The sequence below is a fragment of the Pseudorasbora parva genome, chromosome 17, assembly GCF_024679245.1.
Source record: "Pseudorasbora parva isolate DD20220531a chromosome 17, ASM2467924v1, whole genome shotgun sequence".
In the NCBI taxonomy this organism is placed as follows: Eukaryota; Metazoa; Chordata; class Actinopteri; order Cypriniformes; family Gobionidae; genus Pseudorasbora; species Pseudorasbora parva.
Window position 1 is genome coordinate 16,805,373 of NC_090188.1, and position 21,709 is coordinate 16,827,081.

General features: G+C 35.3%; 1 protein-coding gene across 14 annotated transcripts in view; it reads left to right on the plus strand.

The window, feature by feature from the left end:
* ldb3a (LIM domain binding 3a) overlaps nt 1-21,709 on the plus strand; it is a 53,482-nt gene that overhangs the window by 23,972 nt on the left and 7,801 nt on the right. For 3 of the 14 annotated variants that reach the window (XM_067422533.1, XM_067422534.1, XM_067422532.1), the window contains exons 4-8: nt 3,177-3,252; nt 4,602-4,888; nt 11,678-11,844; nt 11,949-11,985; nt 20,221-20,379. In XM_067422533.1, the coding sequence (XP_067278634.1) occupies nt 3,177-3,252; nt 4,602-4,888; nt 11,678-11,844; nt 11,949-11,985; nt 20,221-20,379 (726 nt within the window). Of the gene's footprint in view, nt 1-3,176; nt 3,253-4,601; nt 4,889-7,234; nt 7,258-9,380; nt 9,585-10,819; nt 10,844-11,677; nt 11,845-11,948; nt 11,986-13,002; nt 14,023-20,220; nt 20,380-21,709 lie in introns of those variants that run through there. The other 11 variants (XM_067422542.1, XM_067422543.1, XM_067422535.1 and 8 more) reach the window with 10 other exon arrangements.

A 21,709-nucleotide genomic window follows, 5' to 3' on the forward strand; every position in this document is an offset into this window, starting at 1 on the left:
AAATTGTTCTGTGGTCAGACAAATCAAATTTTGAAGTTCTTATTGAAAAACTGGGATGCCATGTCACCTGGACTAAAGAGGACAAAGACATAACAAGTTGTTATCAGCGCTCGGTCAGAAGCGTGCATGTCTGATGGTGTGGGTTTGCATGAGTGCGTGTGGCCTGGGCAGCTTACACATCTGGAAAGGCACCATCAATCCTGAAAGGTGTATCTAAGTTCTAGAACAACAAATGCTCCTATCCAAACGTCATCTCATTCAGGGAAGATCTTGCATTTTCCAATGTCAATGCCAGACCACATACTGCATCAATTACAACATCATGGATGCGTAGAAGAAGGATCTGGGTACTGAAATGGCCAGCCTGCAGTCCAGATCTTTCTTTTTCTCTTTATGATGCATTTTTTCACATCATAAAGAGGAAGATGTGACAATGAAGACATAAGACAGTTGAGCCTGTATTAGGAAGATACAAGAATGGGACAACATTCATATTCCTAAACTTGAGCAACTTGTCTCCTCCCAGACGTTATAAAAATGTTGCCAAACAGTGGAAAACATGACCATGTCCCAATATTTTTTAATGCCATGTGATTTAAAATCAATTTATTTTTCCCTTAAAATTATACATTTTCTCAGTTTAAACATTTGATATGTCATCTATGTTGTATTCTAAATAAAATATTGAAATTTGAAGCTTCCACATCATTGCATACTGTTTTTATTCGCAGTTTGTACAGTGTCCCAACTTTTTTGGAATCAGGTTTTTAAGAAAAATATCCACATTTAAAACGTTACAAACTGTAATTTCTAATTTCCGCTAAATGTCATACGTGTGTTCTGCATATGAGAGACTGCATATGATGGTGTAGTGTAAGTTCTGGTGATGAACATGGAAGGCCAGAGGATAGAGCAAAACAAAACTTGGTTCTCGCGAGAACTAGCATATTCTCACCGGAGCGTCATATGCCATACGCTAGACGCCAGTTTCTCGTGAACGCGTGTACGACAGTAAGCGGTAGTTAGAGATCACAGTTTGTAATGTTTTAAATATAGATATTTTTCTTACACTTCGCTTCAGAAGGATTTTATTAACCCCCTGGATCCCTGTGAAGTAGTTTTAGGATGGATAGATGCACTTTTATGAACTTCAAAACAGAACCAGCCATTCGCTGCCATTATGAAACTTGGAAGAGCCAGGACTTTTTTTAATATACCTGATTGTATTTCTCTGAAAGAAGAATGTCTTATACACATAGGATGATCATAATTTAACATTTTGGGTGAAATATCCTAAAACTAAAACAGTATTGATCATAATTGCATGTTACATTTACCAGAAAAAAGAATGTATGAATTGCAGTTGGTGAAAAATGTAACTGAAAGGTAATAAACAAAGGGAAAAAAGTATTTGATAAATGCATTGATTGATTTAGGTGTAAATACAGCATATGCATTTGCATTCAAAAGTTTAAGATCAATAATTTATTTTAAATAAATTAATTTTGCATTAAATTGATCAAAAGTGACAGTGACATCATTTCAATGGTAAAGACTAACATTGTTACAAAAAGTTTATATTCATTAAAGAATCCTGAATCCTGAACTTCCACAAAAATACTGATAATGTTTTATTCCATTTATTATATAACATTTTAAACTGTAATACAATGCAATATTATTGTTTTATTGTATTTTTGATCACATAAATACAATTTTGGTGAGCATTAAAAAAGTTGATAAAAATCATTAAAACATCTAGTTGACACCAAATGTTAGTGTACAGTATATATATATATATATATATATATATATATATATATATATATATATATATATATATATATATATATATATATATATATATATATATATATATATATATATATATATATATATATATATATATATATATATATATATGTTAATGCCAAGTGTTATTGTTTCACTTACATTAAACATTGGCTAAAGAAACTAAAATGTTAATCTTCTAATGCAAATGGAAAGATTTGAGACTGGAAGACTATGTTCTAATGTCTTATTCATATAACAAATTATGAATTGTATTGATGGTGTAATGAAGAGCATGACAGGCTTGATGCATTATTGTGTAGTATGGGCCACATTTAAAAGGTCGTGAGAACATTATATTTGAGCAAAATCATATTTGGGTCAAAACTGTTTTTGGTTTGCATTAGAGGCTCTTTGGGATAAATTGATTAAATAAGATCTTGAGAGATATCTTCTGGGCATGTTGCACAAATATCAGTAGCTCAATGCAGAGACCAAAGTTTATTTTATCGTTAAGTTTTCTGTGTTGTGTTTGATGATGCATGACCCATGCAGTGGCCAGAAGAGCCATACCTGGGTTAGTGTATCTCCCTCATGGACCATGTCTGCAACCAATCATCCGTGAGATCCATGAAGTTTTTGAGTTTAAAAACATCCTTGATCTCTCCAGTGCAAGTTGCAATTCTGATGTGTCTTAGTGCTTAAGTCATGTTTGCTTTTAGTCCACTTTATCATGAGCAAAACCCCAAAAAGACATGTTCACCTTCATTTCCCCTCTCTGTGCATACCTGCAGGGATTACACTGGACCATCCTTCCTTTACTTTAACACTCTTAATAGATCCCAGAGTTCCCTGTGCAAGGATCGCTGATATAAATTGGACATGTAGGGAGAGATACACTGGTAACCGTTGTCACAATACATTATCTACTTTGTTGTCAATCTCTACTGTGATGTTCCAAGGACTTTGTGAAAACACATTGTCATTTGTCTTTGTGCTTTTCATTTTGCACATATTTTACAAACTATGTGTGCTTTGAATTGTGTACAAGGCTGGTGATGTTTTAAAAAAAAAATATTTTGAAATGGTTCAATTTGGAACAAAGTCTGTTTGGACAAAAGCATTTTTCCGATAGCTGCAACAAAAACCACTTCTGCTGTAGATGGGATCCATAATTATGTTGTTATTGTGACGGTGTTCAATCTCAAAGGATGGACGTGAGACCAGGAAAACTGAAAATGTTTGTACATGGGTCATTTATGTATCTTGAACTGTGTTTATAGTTGACTACTGGACATTGAAATTTTGTCAAAACATTTCTAAGGTGTAATCCAGACACCCTCTGTCATTTTCTTCAAATGTTTATGTTCTCTATTTTATCACAGGTCAAAGCGGCCTACCCCTGTTTCCATGACAACACCAAGGATTGACTCCCCTATGACTGTGATTCCCCATCAGAAGGTCTGTCATGCATTCTACATACATCTGCTCACAGTATACTGTATGTCTACGCATTTAAATATTTTAAATCAAGCACAGGTCATGCATTCCACATTCTCTCATTCTGATCAATTTCATGAAGATTCATGTGTAATTTAGGCCTTGGAGAAAGCTCCACAGTCCACCATTTTTTTTTAAAGTTTAAGAATCTTTTAAGATGCTAAGATAATAGATTCTGGCCTTTGGGTTCCCCTCAAATCAGGATGCATTTATGATAGGGCATACACATTTTCTACCTGTAAAAAGCCTTATGATGCCCCCTGCTGGTTTTCACTTTGCATACTACAGACAAGTTAAAGGGTTAGTTCACCCAAAAATGAAAATTCTGTGAGATGGGCTTTGTAACGACCTCTTTAGTGCCTTTCATGGGTCTTGAGAGTGGAAATGTCATTGTGGCCTTTGGAGGCCTTTCTAAGCCATCGGATTTCAACAAAAATATCTTCACTCATGTTCCAAAGATGAACAAAGGTCTTGACAAAGGTCTTGTACAACATGAGGGTGAGTAATTAATGACAGAATTTTCATTTTTGGGTGAACTAACCCTCCCTGTACATTTTTCAGTTGGCCGAATTTAAATTTAATTCACAGAAATTCAATTCAGCTTACTGAAAAATTTAGATGTGATCAGTCACTTATTTATTTATTTTTTTACAGTGCTTTAACATATAATGCATTATCAATTATTCATAGCCTCTGTTTAATTATTCACAAAAACCTACAGTTTTTAAGACATTAATACTTTTCTTCAAAAAAGTATGCAAAAATGTATCAAAAGTAACAGTAAAGCCATTTATTAGATTTCACGATTAATCGCGGCTTCCACAAACATATTAAGCAGTACAACTGTTTTCAACATTGATAATAATCAGAAGTGTTTCTTGAGCAGCAAATCAGCTGATTCGAATGATTTCGGAAAGATCATGAGACATTAAAGACTAGAGTTATGGCTGCTGGAAATTCAGCTTTGCCATCACATGAATAAATTACATTTTATTCATGTAATTAAATTGAAAGCAGTTATTTTAAATTGTAATATTATTTCACAATATTTAAATGCAGCCTTAGTGAGCATAAGAGACTTATTTCAGAAACATTATTATTTTACAAACACAAAAATCTTTTTGACTGATCATTTTGAACAGTAGTGTGCAAATTATTTATATTGTGTTTAAGATGTAACAGTAAAACATAAAATATAAAATACATTCAATAAGTTATTAAATCATTATCATTCTCAGATTTCTTCTGACCTGCTCCTTCTGTTCTTTCCTTCTCAACACTGTCCACACACATGCACGTTCCGCTTTAAGGATCAGCCTGTGCAAATGAATGGGGGTTTCTCAGCTTCTGCTAAAACAAACTCCAGCTACTCAAGCAAACACACCAACCAGTCGGTGCATAGCACGGTGGTGAGCAGTAGCGGAGATGCTTCTTTCCCTGCTCAAAGACATTTAGCTGCTCCGAGGGACAAATCCACCTCCGGACAAAAAAAACAGCAGTATAACTCCCCCATCGGTCTGTATTCTGCCGAGACATTGCAAGAGATGGCCATGCTGCAGAAAAGGGCTAAGAGCTCGGGGTCAGGCATGCATAGTGGGTATGTAATTATGAATAGTGCGAGAGCTGACACTAGCAGCCAGGTGCGGTAAAAGTTAACCAGTCCTATTTAAAAAAATATAAGCTATTATAGAATAGTGATAATTGCTAAATTAACAGGTTAGAGTTTCAGTTTAGAATCAGTGGGACAGTTATAGGTCAGGCCCACCTGGTTGCTAACTTCGCTCTTTGACAGAAGAATGACAGCGGCCATACAGCATTCAGAAAAGAGAGGTTACATCTGTTACATTGACCCCATTCCCAACTGGCATTAACAGGCCAGAGAGGGATCTAGTTAAGGCTTCAACATTCAGAAAGAATGTGGAAGACAAATTTGAGCTGAGGCTTCAGTTGTCCCTTCTGTGACCCTCTTTCAGGTAAACCACCAAAGGGTTTTGATTGAAATTTGGCTTTCAAACCAGACAATACACTACCATTAAAAGTTTGGAGTCAATATGTTTTTTTCTTTGATAGAAATGAATACATTTATTTAAAAATGATGCATTAAATTGATCAAAAGTAACAGTAAAGACATGTATAGTGCCACAAAAAGAGTTCAAATAAAAGCTGTTATTTTAACTTTCTACTGCTCAAAGAATCTAGAAATGTTTTTTCTTGAGCAGCAAATCAGCATATTAGAATGATTTCTGATTGATCATATTCATGTAACACTGAAGACTGGATGAAGGATTGCTGACAAATCAGCTTTGCAACCACAGGAATCAATTAAAAAATATCATATGTTAAAATAGAAAACAGTTATTTAAAATAGAGTATTTAAAATAGAGTTATTTCAAAATATAACTGTTTTGCTGTATTTTTTTATCAAATAAATGCAGCTTTGGTGAGCATAAGAGAATTCTTTCAAAAACATACAAACTTAAGTCTTACCGACTCCAAACCTTTGAGCAGTAGTGTATCAAATCTTGACAACCAATGCAAGCTGTCTTATCGAGACATTAAAAGCACTATATCACTTTCCAGTTTTGACAGTTTCAGTTCTGAGTTGTAACCTCAAAGCAATGCAATTTGGCAAAACTGTGGTGGATTATGGATGACAATGTCCTGTACCCCTCTGTTTACTCTCTTCATATGCAGCGAAAAAGGGTTTAGCATATGTCGCAGCACAGAGGAAATCTCAGGCTGTTGAGTGACGGTTACACACACAGTCACTATAGAGATGGGTGACATAACACCTGTCATAGTTCTCTCTATAAAAGGTCATGGAATGTCAGGGTTCAGTTTCCTAACTACACTGATTAAATCCCCCTCACTCCCTCCTTTCACATCTTTGCAATAAAGCACTCATATGAAAACGTATTTCTCTTTTGTCAGATGTGGCCAGTGACATTCTAGTCTTTTGCTTTCAATTTTTTTTATTTATTAATTTGCCTCTTTGATAGGTGCCTTCACTACTGTAAACACACACATTGACACTTAAACACACTAATGTTTTCTTTTTTCTTAAAGGTGAAGTATGTAATTTCTGTGCCACAAACACAACCCTTCCATTTTAAACCTTAAAGGGGTACTTCAGTGCTGGGAAGATGAATCTGTATTTAAACTGGGCCATCAATGCAGTAGAAATGTGAAATTATTTTTGAATTTGGTGTCTTCTAGACTGAGAAAAGACAGAAAATGTATTTTTGTCCCATGGGGATGAAAGACTACAATTCCCAGAATGCTTCGCTGCCCTGTGAGGCCATTCCCAACGCCAACAACTTCATTACTGTGACTGAGTTAGAGACACTACAATTAAAAACTGAACGTGTCTGTTCAATATAATGAGTGAGTCATCGCGCGAGTATCACAGCACTGAGCACTAACTGCAGGAGTGATGAGAGCTGAGGTAATCGCGACTACACTCGCGGCATACATTCACAACGCAAGTTCAGTCTGGCGCGTTTCAGTTCATGCCTTTGCAAGCTTAACTTTCATAGAAATGAATTTGAGAAGTTAAAAGACTTACATTGCTCACCATAGCTCCGTTTAAATGATCCTGTCTGCAAGCTGAGCTCTCCCTGCAAGCTGAGTGTAATCTCCCATCCCCCATGCGCAGATTCAAAACATGCGGAAATGGCTCCTCTGCTGGCTGTAGTCTTTAGCCTCTGGGCAAACATTCCTCCTATGATGCAAAAATCGTCATTTTGCATCATAGGAGGAATTTTTCCAGAAATAAAATGCATAAATCTCTCGTCTCAGGGAGATATGAGAGGGGAAAGCACAATAATTTGAATATTCTCCAGGGTTTCTACTGATACAAAGCCATATGCTAATCGCTGAAGTAACCCTTTAAATGAGTTGCTAACTAATGCACTTATTTCTGTTTCCTTTCACCCATTTGTAGGTTATTACCAACACTCCTGCCAAGTTAGTAACAGCCTCCTGGCATTAAGTTGTAGTGCTCTGTGTGGTATACTTGCATGGAATTGTTTGGAACTGCCTTTGTGGTGTGTTATCAACAATACAGTGTGGTTAGTGAGATTTGTCTTCCTGTGCAATCAAAGCTGGCTTTAATGGTGCACTAATGCTTAAAGGGGTCATATGATGGTTCTAAAAAGTATTTGGTTTAATGTTTACGTAGTTTTAGGTCCAAAAAAGTAATTATTTTACACATACTGTACATTATTGTTGATCCTCTGCCACTCCTTTCTGAAACTCGTCGATTTTTACAAAGCTCATTGTTCTGAAAAGCACGGTGAGCTCTGATTAGCCAGTGATCCAGTGCATTGTTATTGCGCCAAATACCTTAAGCATGTAAAAGAAATGTCACAGTCCTTACCATATTTGGAACATCAGCTCCCGAAGCAAAGAAATGTTGACAGATGATAATGTTGGTCCAACCTTATCAATTCGAGCTGAATCTGATCCGGATTATGCAGATGACCAAACTGATCGATCAATGTTGCCAGCGCATCTGGACCAGAAAGTATCAGAATGGAAAGTCTGCATTTGTTACAAGTGCCATTTTATACTGGTCAAAACTCGCGACTGAATAGTCACATGTTATGAATAGTCACATGTTATGAATAGTCACATTTTAACAGTGTAATGAAAGTCTGCCCCCACATAGATTTGTGGGGGTTTGTTTGAATGAAGTGTTTTAGAAAGGTGTGGCTGAGCCTTAACTTTTACAAAGAATATCTCTTTTGGTGTGAGACTTTAAACTTTGTAACTGCAGATAATATACATACACAAACAGCTACATAACACACTAAAAAGAAAAGAAGAAATCGTATCATATGACCCTTTTAATGTAAACCTTTACTATAACAGAGAAACATATCAGAATCAGTGCTGAGTATATACAGGTATAAACACACTTGTTTTGAATATGTACAGTATGTGTGTTTTAGGGGCTAGAGGTTTGCTTGCCGAAGTTTATCATAGAAAATGTTTTTGTCATAATTCTATTCTATTCCATGGGCATTTCTCAATTAGTATACTCTTGTTTGGGTTGGGTATCGAGAATCCTTTCTTATGCCGCATTTATGGCATGCAGAAATTTCCGTTTTTACTCAATGACAAGCAGCAACAGAGCTGACTCTGAATTATGTCTGTATTGCAACACTAAATGCAAAATAAGCCTGTGTAATTTCATTAATCAGAGCTCAGTTGTGAGTTCTGCCAGGATGTGAACCTTTTTTTCTTCGTCTTTTTTTTTTTTTTACAAGTCGACATTACAATTCTGACATGCAAGAAAGCACTTTTTATTTACAACTGGTTTCTATATAATTTAAAACCAATTGATATCCAATTCCGTTAATGGTTCTTGCACAGGTACTGGTCTAAAAACATATTATTTGCCAGAATTGATGTACATGTATTTATTATTGAAATCATCTCGTCATTTGGCAGTGGAATAACTTTTTTTCTTCAAAGCTTTATTCTTTAAAATATTGTAAATTAATTGTAAAGGGAACCATTAAGGAAGTGGAACGGTTCGAATTAGAATCGTAGCTGGATTTGTTAAATTCCTGCTGATTCCTATCCCTTTTGTATGCTATGTTGTACCGCTTGCTTTACTTATACAAGTCATTGTATGCATCTTGTGTGCAGTAGTAATCGTTTGCTGTGTAAAACGAGTTTTTGATGTGTTGTTTCTGCCTTAAAAATTTAATTGGGCCTTTTATTTATTTATTTATTTATCTATCTATCTATTTAATTATTACCATATGGTTTAACTCATTGTGTCTCACCTGCAACATCTTCCATCTTGAATTTCCATGCTGGTTCAGGCTGGTCTTGCTGATGGACTAACTGAACTGATGGACCAGCATGGTTTTTCTGCTGGTTAATCTAATCAAGAACCTTTGTTGAAATACCAGCACTCCAGCATCCAAAACACAACATATGCTGGTATTATCAACTGGGTTTACCTTTCATTCCCAGTTCACTTTCCAAACTCCTTACCCCTCACTCTAACCTCCATTTCTTTGTTGTCTCTGTTCTACCCATACTCATCCCTTATCACCTTTCCCTCACTTGCACAGCAATGAGTACCTGTCCAGCTTCAACCCTATAGCTCTGAAGGACTCTGCCCTCTCCACCAATAAGCCCATTGAGGTGAAGGGGCCTGGAGGCAAAGCCACCATCATCCATGCCCAGTACAACACCCCCATCAGCATGTACTCCCAGGATGCTATTATGGATGCAATTGCTGGCCAGTCCCAGGCCAGAGGTAGCGAAATGTCCGGGTAAGACCTTCTGCACCTAACTGCATCTTATACCTCCTTCCATGCCCTGCATGTCAAACATTTGCCATAACTCCTGCCAAACAGCCTTGCTTGAGTAAGCCAGTCTGCTAATGCTATCTGCTAATGCTAAAGAGGCTAAAGACTTCCAAAGGATATAATTTCACTCTTACTCAAATTAACGTTATCGAACTGATAGTGATGTGAATGGTATGCTGTGAAAAAGTTGTCATACAGAAGCAGAAGAATGGCAGTGTTCGAAGTCTTTGTTATGTGTAGTTTTTGTGAAATCAGCTGGGTTTTTGTGTGGTTACCATGTTAAACAAGAACATAACGATTCAATTATGCAAACAAATAGGAATGGCGATGGAAATGCTCAGTTGCACAAGTTAGGGATTATGGCTTATGGGTAACTATCGTTCAAAAGTTTTTGGTCCATAAGATTTTTTGTGTGAAAGAAATTAATAATTTTATTCAGTAAAGGTTTATTGATCAAAAGTTACAGTAAAGACATTTATAATATTTCAAAATATTTCTATTTCAAACGAATGCTGTTCATCACATTCTATTTATCAAAGGATACCCCAAAAAAGTTTCCACAAAAATATTAAGCAGCATAATTGTTTTCAACCTTGATATAATGTTTTTTGAGCAAATCAGCATTAAAATCTTTTATGAAGGATCGTGAAGACTGGAATGACTGTTTTACCATCGCAGGAGTATTTAAAAAAAAAAATAGTAAACAGTTATTTTAAACTGTTATACTATTTTACAGTAATACTGTTTTACTGTATTGTGATCAAACACATAGTTTTGTGAGCATAAAATACTTTTTTTTCCAAAAACAAAACCAAAAAAATATTTTTGAACTGTAGTGTGTGCATTTAAATATTCTGTTTTGGTAATCTGTACTAGTGTGGGTTGGTAATCTGTACTAGTTCTCCTGTATATCCACTGGGAATGAGTTTTAGTTGTGATCTTGATATTTGTATGTTTGTTGGTGCCAGTATTTTGATGTTTTATGGTCTGAAATCATGCAAATGAAAGATTAGGCTTTCGGTCTCGTGTCAGAAGCCTTCTCTAATGCATAGCATAGAAGCTTTATCTAATTTTCCCTCTCTCACTCCATTCCCAACCATCCATCCTTTCCTCCATCGCTTCCTCTATCCATCACATTGTACATCATGTACCCTGTCCCCGCTCTACCTGTGTCCAATCTCAATGGCCCTGCCTGGCAGCAATGAAACTGACTCTCAGCTATCGTAAGTAGCCTGATCCATCTGTTTGATATGAGCACTCTCTTTTCGTCTCCTCCCTTGCGCAGTGCATGTCTGATCACCACATTATCCATTTCTCTTTCATCTCTTCCTCTAACCTCCCTTTGATTGATCTGGAGCATCTTGACTTCTGAAATGCACCTGCTATTCATGAGCAGAGACTGTCCTGTCAAATAGTTGGATTTTGCCTTTTTATTTAGCCGAATGCAATGATGACATCATATATACTACTTATTTTCAGACTGCACCTTTCCTTTCATTGGTTCTTAACCATTCAAATGTTCATCTGAAACCCTTAATCGTGCTACTAGGTGACATTTTCTTTTTTGGTGAAAATGTGTTTAAATGGTTAGGTTCACAGAAGGAGGATCTGCTAATGTGGAAATAGAATCCATGATTGAGTTTTATTTTTTTTTATGTCAACAAACTTTTTTTTTTCTGAATGCTCTGCTCTGTCATTCTTCTGGGTAAGAGAAATAATGTGTGATAAGCAAGCTTCTGGCTACATTGCCCATGCTTCTCTGTCTATTAGCACATTACAGAAGTATGCTTCATGTTTCTCAATCTATATATATATATATAAAAAACTGCTAATGGACATATCTTATACAGTCCACCGTAAATTAGTGATAATGGCAGTAAATTAGTCAGAATAGGTACATTTGCATCACAGGGCATCTATACGATTTTAACTTAAAAATGATACACACAAAAAATGCATTTAAAGTTGTTACACATGAAAATGATTTTGCTGATGTTCCCAGTCATACTGAAAAGAAAGTGTGTGTTTCACAAGACCGGCTTTTTCTGTGGTTGCAGTAATCTGCCAGTTAAAGACCATGTTATAGACAGTGCTTCCCCAGTGTATCAGGCCGTCATTCCCAATGAAAACAATGAACTGGGGCCTTCTGAATGGACTAAAAGAGCCGCCCAGCTGCAGTCCAAGTCCTTCCGCGTCCTCGCCCACATTACTGGAACTGAATACAGTGAGTCTGCCTGCCAGTTGTCACTTTCCTTTTATTTTGATATAGTTTTTTGCTTTGTTATGTGGAGTCTGACTTGTTCTCTGTTTGTCTTTTCTCCTCCGCAGTGCAAGACCCTGATGAGGAAGCTCTGAGAAAATCAAGGTAGGCATCTAGCAGCAGCATCTGGTGGCCACATATTTGACCTGTGCTGAAATCCAACCCTCTGCCTCTTAAATCCTGAAAGGCATTTTTAAAAAGCTGACATGATCAGAAGCCCCCGACCATACCCCTTTTATCAGACACCACTCTCTGTGCTGAACTTAATCCGCACACATTAGATGCATCAATTTAATACAGCTTGGTGTATTTGTAGTAGTCTGTATCAGGGGTGTAAAAAGTACAGATAAAATGTACTTTTTATTAAAGAAATTTGGTAATGTTTGGCTACTGAAATGCCACATATCTGAAAACATACTTGAGTGAAACGTTTTCACATTTAATTGTGCTTTAAGAAAAAAACTAAATTATAAGGCATTACATTACATGTGCCAACCTTGTCTTCATTAACCTATATCCAATCTTTCAAATTGGTTATACAAATAATATAACCCAATACAACGATTAATAATTTTTTTTGGGTGCTAAATAAGCTTGAAAAACCGATTAATTAAGTAATAAGAAATAAAAATGGAAAGACAATTGGAGTGTTTGGGAGTTCTGTTTGCAATTACAATTATGATTTTTTGCAATTGCACTCTATAAGTTATGATATGTATTTAGATTTGTGAGAATATTTAAATCAAATTCTAAAATGTATAATTTTTAGTATTTAGTTTTAGCAGTACCTGTACAACTACACATATCAAATGAAAACCATTAAAAAGTACAATTACTGAAATACTTTACACCCCTGGTCTGTAGAATTTACATCAAGCTTCATTCTTTATATACCTTAAGCTTACATTTATTTCACAATGTCATTATACTTCTGATACAATACAATGCAAAATGTGACCTAGCATTTGGCTGAATGCAAAACAAATAGTCGAGGCAGCCACAAATATTTCACACATCTTTGGCAGAGGAGTGAAGGCCATATTTCCTAACCCATTTTTTCCACCCTCTCTTTTCTCCCTTTCCTTCCTCTTTTTTTCCTGTATATATGTCTTAATGTCACAGGGAAATGTTTGAATCTGAAGCCAAAGGCCCTCGTTTTGCTAAACTGAAAAACTGGCACCATGGCCTGTCGGCACAAATACTCAATGTGCCTCAGTAAAACACGCTAAGAGTTAGACAGGTGGCATAGACAGACTGCAGTGCTTGAGTAAGAGGAAAGTCAAAGCATGTGAGAGGAAAGCAGAAAAAGGTGAAGTTGAAAGTCAGTTATGTTGTTTGGCTCAAAACTAGTTTCAAGCTGGTTGTTCACTCTATAAAGTAGATTTAGGAACTTTCAAGAGAATGTTGCCACTATTTAAGTTCTCTCTCTTGTATTGGATTGTTAATTTACATATTGATGGTTAAGAACATGTTTGCATCTGTGTCTTTCAAATCCATCAAATAAAAGAAATGTTATGAACTAATCATGTGGAAAGGCTTTTTGGAAATGGGATTTATCTGGGTATGAGAGGACACATGGTTTCAAGAGATTTATATCTGCAGCAGGGAAATGAGCATAAAAAATGTAAATAAACTTTAAAATGTAAATAAACATACATTACATTTACATACTTAACATTAACTAACATTCTTTGAAATAATGTCCTAGTCATTTTTAATGTCCTTTAGCTATTCTAAAACAAGATCTAGACTGAAATAATATATTATTTTAATATGTTATTGTAATTATTTAAAGCTGCAGTCTATAACTTTTTTAGGGTTAAAAATATATTTAAAAAATCAACTTTTGAGCAAGTACACAACCAGCCAGAGTTTAATACTATCTCGTAGCCCGATTCACAACAGTAAACTTGTAATAATGTGTTATAATTTGAGCTTTCCGTGGGAAATACGAGCTTGCCGATGTCTTTGCATCATTATTATTGTATGTCATGTCTGTATTTATAATTTAAAAAGTCCCGGCTAGTAGGCTATATCGCTGGAATAATTAAATGTATCATTTTGATGGCGGATGGTAATCCAAACGACAATCATCAGTGACAACTGGAGATTCACCCGTTGTCAAAAGAAAAAGACTTTGGACTGCGGTTAATTTGCTTTTTGGGTTAAAAGAACAATTTCTTTATATAAAAATTCGAATGGTATGACAATTAGAGATTAGACTGTACTGAAATTGAAATATTTCCAAATATACACCAAGTACAGAGTCACGCAATGCTGAGGTATTTAACATTAACAATTTGAGAAGTATAACAATTTTAATAATTTGCACAGTTTGATGTGATATGCTTTTTTTGCCCAGTTGGTCTGAAAAAAAGTGGCAGACATGTTACTTGTTCAGATAAAATTTTCTGGTGAAAATTCTTATTTTGGTCATACTTCCAAGACGTAGAATCTGTGATTCCGAAGAACAGCATCCACACCGGAGCGGTGACTGGCAGCCACACTCCACACTGAGGAGACGTGCCGATGCACAACCCACGTTAAGTTAATAATTCCACAAATAACTGCAATTGCATGTTTCAAACAGAGATGGCGCTAAAGAGGCAACATGTACAGACTGCAGCTTTAATTATTAGAGCATAAATACATAATAATAATAATAATAATAATAATAATAATATAATGAGACTTTGAATTTCAAAAACATTGAAAACCACTGGATCAGATCATTTGTCATGTTATCTTTTTCTATGTAGATCTAGGAATCGAACCTTTTGATACTGTGATAGCATTTCAGTAAAGACGGGTTTGTTAAAAAGGTTTGGAAATGTTGAAATCACTTGCACATGCAGTCAGTTTTATTTCAGGAGTCATTTCTTATCAGTTGAAAAAAGTTAAATCCTGACCGACAGCAAAAGCTTTAGCTTTAGACAACTTTGAATCACCAACACTATTATCCTATTAAATAAAATACTTTCCTCTATGTTCTGAAACTTGTTAGACATGTCTTACTTAAACCTGCGGTTAAATATTAAACTACCTAGGGGTTTTGGGTGATAAAGATGTCAATCTGTCAGTCAGTTGTACAACTATTTCAGAACTTTCCATATGCCACTGATCTGGAGACTGGAAATATGTTGTTACTCTCCCAAATCACTATTTTAGAATCCAGTGGTTTCAATTTATCGAGAAAATGAGGTTGTTAGTTAGCCTTTGTAGCATGACTGTATAAGTGTATTTCTGTAGGAAGAGTAATAACCTTTAGCTAGATCAGCGGTGACTGAAGGGACGAGCTCTGTGTCTGGAAGATGAGTGAATGCACATGAAGCCATCAGAACTTCAAGCGGTTGAGCAAGATGGAAGTCAATGTCTGTGAGTAGAGAGAGTCAATAAAACCGGGACTTTTCCTCCAGGTAATTCTGCCTGTCTGGTTGTCACATAGGGAAATGGTGTTATCTCTGCTGTGAGCTGGTTTGCGCTAGATTGTTTTAAGAATAGAAAAATGTTTCTGCTAACCATGTCCTTCTCTCATATCATCTCATCACTGGATTACTTCACTTCTGAGCTTCCCACTTGCATGCAGTGCATGCTGGGAAGAGTGTGACTGCACTGGGTGGCTGGCCCCTCCCCCACTCTTCATCCTTTTCTTATTTATTCCGACCTCTGCCTTCATGTACATATGAACATGTCATGCTAGGTTGCACAGACATATGTTGCATCAGTCAGCTCTTTTGTATGTTGTGCTGTCATTTTCCCATATTTTCAGTCTCCAATATTTCATCTGACTCTCCTCAACTTGACTGAGACAAAAACAGATAAGCACTTTCACTTGTTTCATTGCACATCACTGCAGTGCTGTTGCCTGCTGTTTATTAAGTCGTATGTTTGTTTGGCTCATTCTGGCAATAGTTTTGTCTTTAATATGTCTTATCAAGTTTGCCACTTTATTGGTATTGGTTAATTGCAGTGTTAATTTAGTATTATTTATCATAGTATTTTAAATGTTATTTTTAGTTTTTAGTTATAGTAAATCTCTTATGTGCGTTTGTAATTTGTATTAGTTTTTTTTTCCATTCAGCTTTATTTTTTTTTAAATTTCAGTTTTAGTTTAGTAAATTTAGTACTTTAATTTAAACTTATTTTGGTAGTTAGTTTGTTTACATGACAACAATGTATTAAAAACATAAAAGTTTTCATTCAAGTTTTCCGCATACAGACAGCAATGTTGTTAAAATGATCCCCGTTCACACGGATCCTTGAAAAGGACTAAAACCGCTGTATTTTGCATGCCAGGCCAGTAGTTGGTAATGTCACTTTGTATAGAAACACTATGCATCTATAGACTGAACATGTAATACGCATGCGGTCACCATTTTCACACATTTACATTTTTTGTAGGTTACACACAAACGCTAACAGTATCGTTTTCAAAAACTTGCACTTTAGTTTGAAAAAAATTAATACAAAGTTTTCTGTTTTAGTCTAAAGCAGTGTCGTGTAAACTGCCCCTAATATGGTTTTGTTTGAAAACCCTTTATTTTCTCTCCGTCTTGACCTTCCATCCGCACTGCGACTTAGTTTTTATTTTAGCAGTGTGGTGTGGTCTGTGAAGACGGAGGTATTTGAAAACAATGACGCATGTTTAGTCATGTGGGACACATATTGTACCTATACACTGTAAAAACAAATTCAGGACTTTAATAGAAAATTTTCTAGTGACTGATCACATCTAAAAAAATTTAGTTGGCTAAACTGAATTTCTGTGAATTGATGCAGTTTAATTCACAGAAATTCAATTTGGCCAACTGAAAAATTTAGATGTGATCAGTCACTAGAAAAGTTTTAATTAGAGACCTGAATTTCTTTTATAGTGTAGATATCTATGGTTATACCGGCATTGTTCTGCCTGCTATTTACTTTAATATAGTTGCTAAAGATAAATTTTCCTTAGTAGAATCTTCATATTACTGCGAAAATGTATTTGCAGTTGCTGTCCTGCGACAAAACAGTGAGGGATGGGATATTTTGCTCAATATAATCAATAAAATGATTGTGCCAGAAGAATAGGGTGATTAACTTTATTACATCTGCTCTCTATCTGTATTTTGTTTTCCAGACGTTTCAGTGCGGCTGAGCAACTTTTGGAAAGCGCTTATACACTAGTGTGGACAGGGACGCTTTGAAACAAAACATTTCAAAAATATCTGAGTAACATAGATGTAGCCTAAGTTTGTTTTTTTAATCTAATATTTATATTTGTCCATAGCTTTATTTAAATAAATAAAAAACTACTTTTTATTGTCTTTTAGATGTATAACTTCCAAATAATTTAAATAAATAAAAAATAGTTTTAGCTGACCATAAAACACTGTATAATTGGAAATGTTTCACACTTACATAATAATATTTGATCAATAATATGTTGATTGATTGATGATTTAGATTTAAGACTATTATTATCTTTATTTTTGTAGTTTTTAAATATTGAAATGTCAAGTCAGCAGAGTGCCACCATTTTCCCAATTTGTCATGAAACAAAGATTTTGGTGTTTTGTGACAAATTTGTGTTTTCTGTCATGCTAATATCTTGTCTGTACCATATTTAGTCCGAGCAGCTCTGTATGAATCTTGTATTGTAGGTTTGTTGATGTTCTGCTTTATTAGTCTGTATCTTCTTATGTTGTGTGTTGCAATCATTCAGTGTGCTTCAATGCTTCATTTGTATTTAACAATTTGTATTTTTTTATATGCTAATATATTCATTTAGAGATTTTCACTACTCGTATAAGAAATCCTCCCCTGAATCCTCTTTTATATTGAAGAATTTATTTGGTGTTGTTTCCTGTCACAAATGATTAGATAAATAAAAAGTAGATAAATGCAGCTAAATGGGCATTTATATAAAGCTTTCAAAATGCCTTTTCAATAATTCGATTCTCAGTCATTTTGTTTCAGTTTCACTTTCAGTTATACAATTTAAAACAAATACTTAATACTGCATGGGTTGGAAAAACTCAACCTATCCAACATCCAAAGCATTACAGTTCCTCCAATGTGTGGATGTTATTATTGCATGAACGTCATATTTCATTCAATATTTATACAGTCTGTCTTCGCAACCCTCTACTATGCCAATTTTGTTCATGCTAATTTGCATGTGTGAATGTTAAAAGAGGAACAGTGATAGTCTATGTGTTATAGGCTGCTTTTCTTGAGACTGTGTTGCACTAACCTGCTCTTAGGATGAGAACACACTTTCCCTATGTCCAAACTATGTGTCAAGCGTATATTGCCAGCAGGTGGCACTGCAGTATCTTGTCTGAATTACCCTCTGCCTGTCTTGACTCTCTTTGCTCTCTGGTCCTGTTCCATGAATTAGCAAGTCCAAAGTTTGCAAGTAGTTTAGTACATGTTTCAATTACAACCCCTCCTTCTGAAGCCACTGTCTGCTTCTGTGATCTGTATTTCATTGTTCTCTGAATCTGTTCTGAGATTCAAGATAAGATTGCGCTAATATAACCAAAAGTTTCAAACCACAGTTTGAAGCCATAGCCAGTCGAGGAATACAGTGTTAGGACATTATACTATATATATATATATACACACACCCAACCCACACCACACACAATATAATATATATATATATATATATATATATATATATATATATATATATATATATATATATATATATATATATATATATATATATATATATATATATATATATATATATTATATTGTGTGTGGTGTGGGTTGGGTGTGTGTGTGTGTGAGAGAGAGAGAGAGAGAGAGAGAGAGAGAGAGAGAGAGAGAGAGAGAGAGAGAGAGAGAGAGAGAGAGAGAGATCTTAAATCTTTTTGTTTATACACAGATGTTTTTTTTCTAATTTCAGTCTCTCACAGCTTGCTATAAATAGTGCTAAATATAAATGGCAATATTTGCTTTCAACACACTTCCAATTCACACACATACATGCTTTTCTCACATTGTACACTTCAAAATAACAGAAAGGGATTCAATAAGCGCACAAGTTCACCACAGAAAGTGTTTAAATCTTCATGAAGGCTTCATAATTTGTTGCAACCAAAATTTTTAGTAGTATACTTTAAAGTAGATAACTTTACAGACCTTTCTCTCTGTTCCATCACCATAACTCAGTATAATCCACAGATATTAAAGCTGAAGTGTGTACTTTCTAAACCCATTTAATTCACAATTAGACTTCTTGCAATTGCTTTTAAATGGCTTTCCCCTGAACAGACCCAGCCCAAACTCACATCGCTAGTTAAGCTAACACATTCTCGTAGCATTTCATAATTTTTGCGCAAATTAATGGCTAATCCTTACATATTTTAGTATTTTCTGCTAATGCTCCTAAACCAGTTAGGTTTCATACAAAATCCCCACTTCAAAAAAAATATTTAAGTTTTCTCATGAGATTGTTCTGGTTCAGCAAATTTTGCTGCTTTGCCTGGTCGGGATGCTTAAGTAAATGTAGTGTCAATCATCAGGAATGGTTTATAGGTACATGCTAAGATGAAATAAAATGAAATGAATAAAACACTTCAGCTTTAAATAATATTTTCCCTCACCCCTCCCTGTGGGCAATTTCAACAAAAACTGAGTCAGTAAGAGTGAAAGATGGCCAGAAAGGAAGGTTGTGGAGTGTGTGAAGGGGGTCAGTCATCGGTCCACCACCAGGCCTGCTGCTGCTAGGTGCCTGCCTCTTATCTTCTCTCTCCTGCCTGGGCGGCTCCAAACCAATATATTTTCATCCTTTAATTGTGTTTGATTGTGTATAGAGGATGCCAAATGATAAAAGATGTCTATTTGTGAATAATGCACCTTTCTTTGCTTGGATCACAGGGGAGTATCATTTATCACTAATCTATTGCTCTCTAACCACTGAATTGTGTTTTATGGACAGACTAAGAGGGTTTACATAACCTCTATACTGCGTCACTTTAAAATGGTGAGATCCTGCCATCTGCAGTTCATTGCCCCTGATTGAGCAGATAATTGATTGTAGCCCTAATGACTGGATTCGTTTAATTTATCCTAGAATAGCACTTACAGTTGTCTCTGCTGCCGAGACATCCTTCAATGACAATATAGACAAGAGAAGTCTAATGATAAGCAATTAACATTTCCTGCCCCCATGATGGACATCCTTGCATTGTGCTAAAATTGTGTATGCATGAGAATGAAGCTGCTTATGACAAAATGTAACTTTCAAATGAAGGCATATATACATACATGGCCTGTGCATGGCTGCTGTCTGTATTTATGGCTTCATTAGTTTCTGACATCACTGCAACCTAACCTTGTATCTAGTGCTCCTGCTGAGCATGCTCCAGTTTCCACCAGCATTGCATCTATATGTGCATCTACTATCGCGGCTTTGCCCAATGAGCTCCTTTCGGAGCCGCAGATAGTCAATCAGGCACCTGAGCCTAATGCGGAGCAGATTCCTGAGCAAACCACTGCAAGCAGGTAAAGTTGCATGTGTTGTATTCTTGCTTTACCGCAACTTCGTTTATTGTATTCCCTATTGGTATGTATACATGCAATGCATACGGTTCAAAAGTTTGGAGTCAGTATTTATTTTTTTATTTTTTTGAAAGAAAAGAAAGAAAGAAAGAAAGAAAGAAAGAAAGAAAGAAAGAAAGAAAGAAAGAAAGAAAGAAAGCAATACTTTTATTGAGCAAGTATGCATTAACTTGTCCAAAAGTGACCAAAAAAATAATTACTCGTCAATGTATCCGGGGTGGAAAGGTAGTGTTTTTAATCAAATACATGCAGTCTTGCTTTTCTATACTGACCTCAAACATTTGTGGTGTATGTATATTCATGTTAGGTTATTGCTTTTTATATACATATTTTTTTGTTGTTGTTGTTTGTATGTGTTTTTTTGTTTTTGTTGTTGGGGGGGGGGGTACTTTTGCTTGACACCGTAAAACGGTGATTGATCACAATACGGTGATCTCTATGTCACCGTATTGTTCAACATCAGGACTTGACCCAAACTTGATATACTTCCATGAACTACATTTTTAAAGTTAAGGTCACTGTAAGCACTTCTGTGGACCCTCTTCTCATGTTTACTTAATGAATCATGAACAACAATAACAGTAAGACCATGGCATTTATGAAACCAGAGATAAAATGACTAAATATGTTCCCTCTAGGGCTTAAGATGTACTTTTTCCTGTCACATTTTTTCTTTTAAAGAGGACTGCATTTGTACTGCTACGCTAGATGCTGTAATGTGAGCCTCAATACATGTTTATAAGTTTCTAACATGTCCCAGTCAAGGCTCAAATCTCCAATTTAACCATGTACCCTCTTCAATTTAATATTATACAGAACAGCTTTCAGCACAATTGATTTCGTTGTATTTAATATACATTTTTTGCATTTTTTATTAATATTTATTATTTCTTGAGATTTTGTTTTATCGTTCATACCAAATTGTACGTCAAGAGTAAGTGTCTGGGTATGGAAACCCATGGGCCTTTATAACATGTTTATTACACTAATGCTCATGTTTGTTCTTAAGGAAGTTTGTTTTTAAGACATGGCATTTACTTTAAAAGCATGTTTCTTTTCTGTTTTTGTGTGTGTCTGCATCTAAAAGGGTTTGTTTGTGGTTTATTTGTTGCCATATTAACTTATACTGTATACTCATAATTTACTACTGTTTTATTCAGAGAAAACAAGAACACAATACATATCTGAGTAATTATTTAAATGGTTATTGCATATTTATATAATTTCTATATGCATTTGATTTGAAAAACCATATCTGATCCTGTTTGACAGA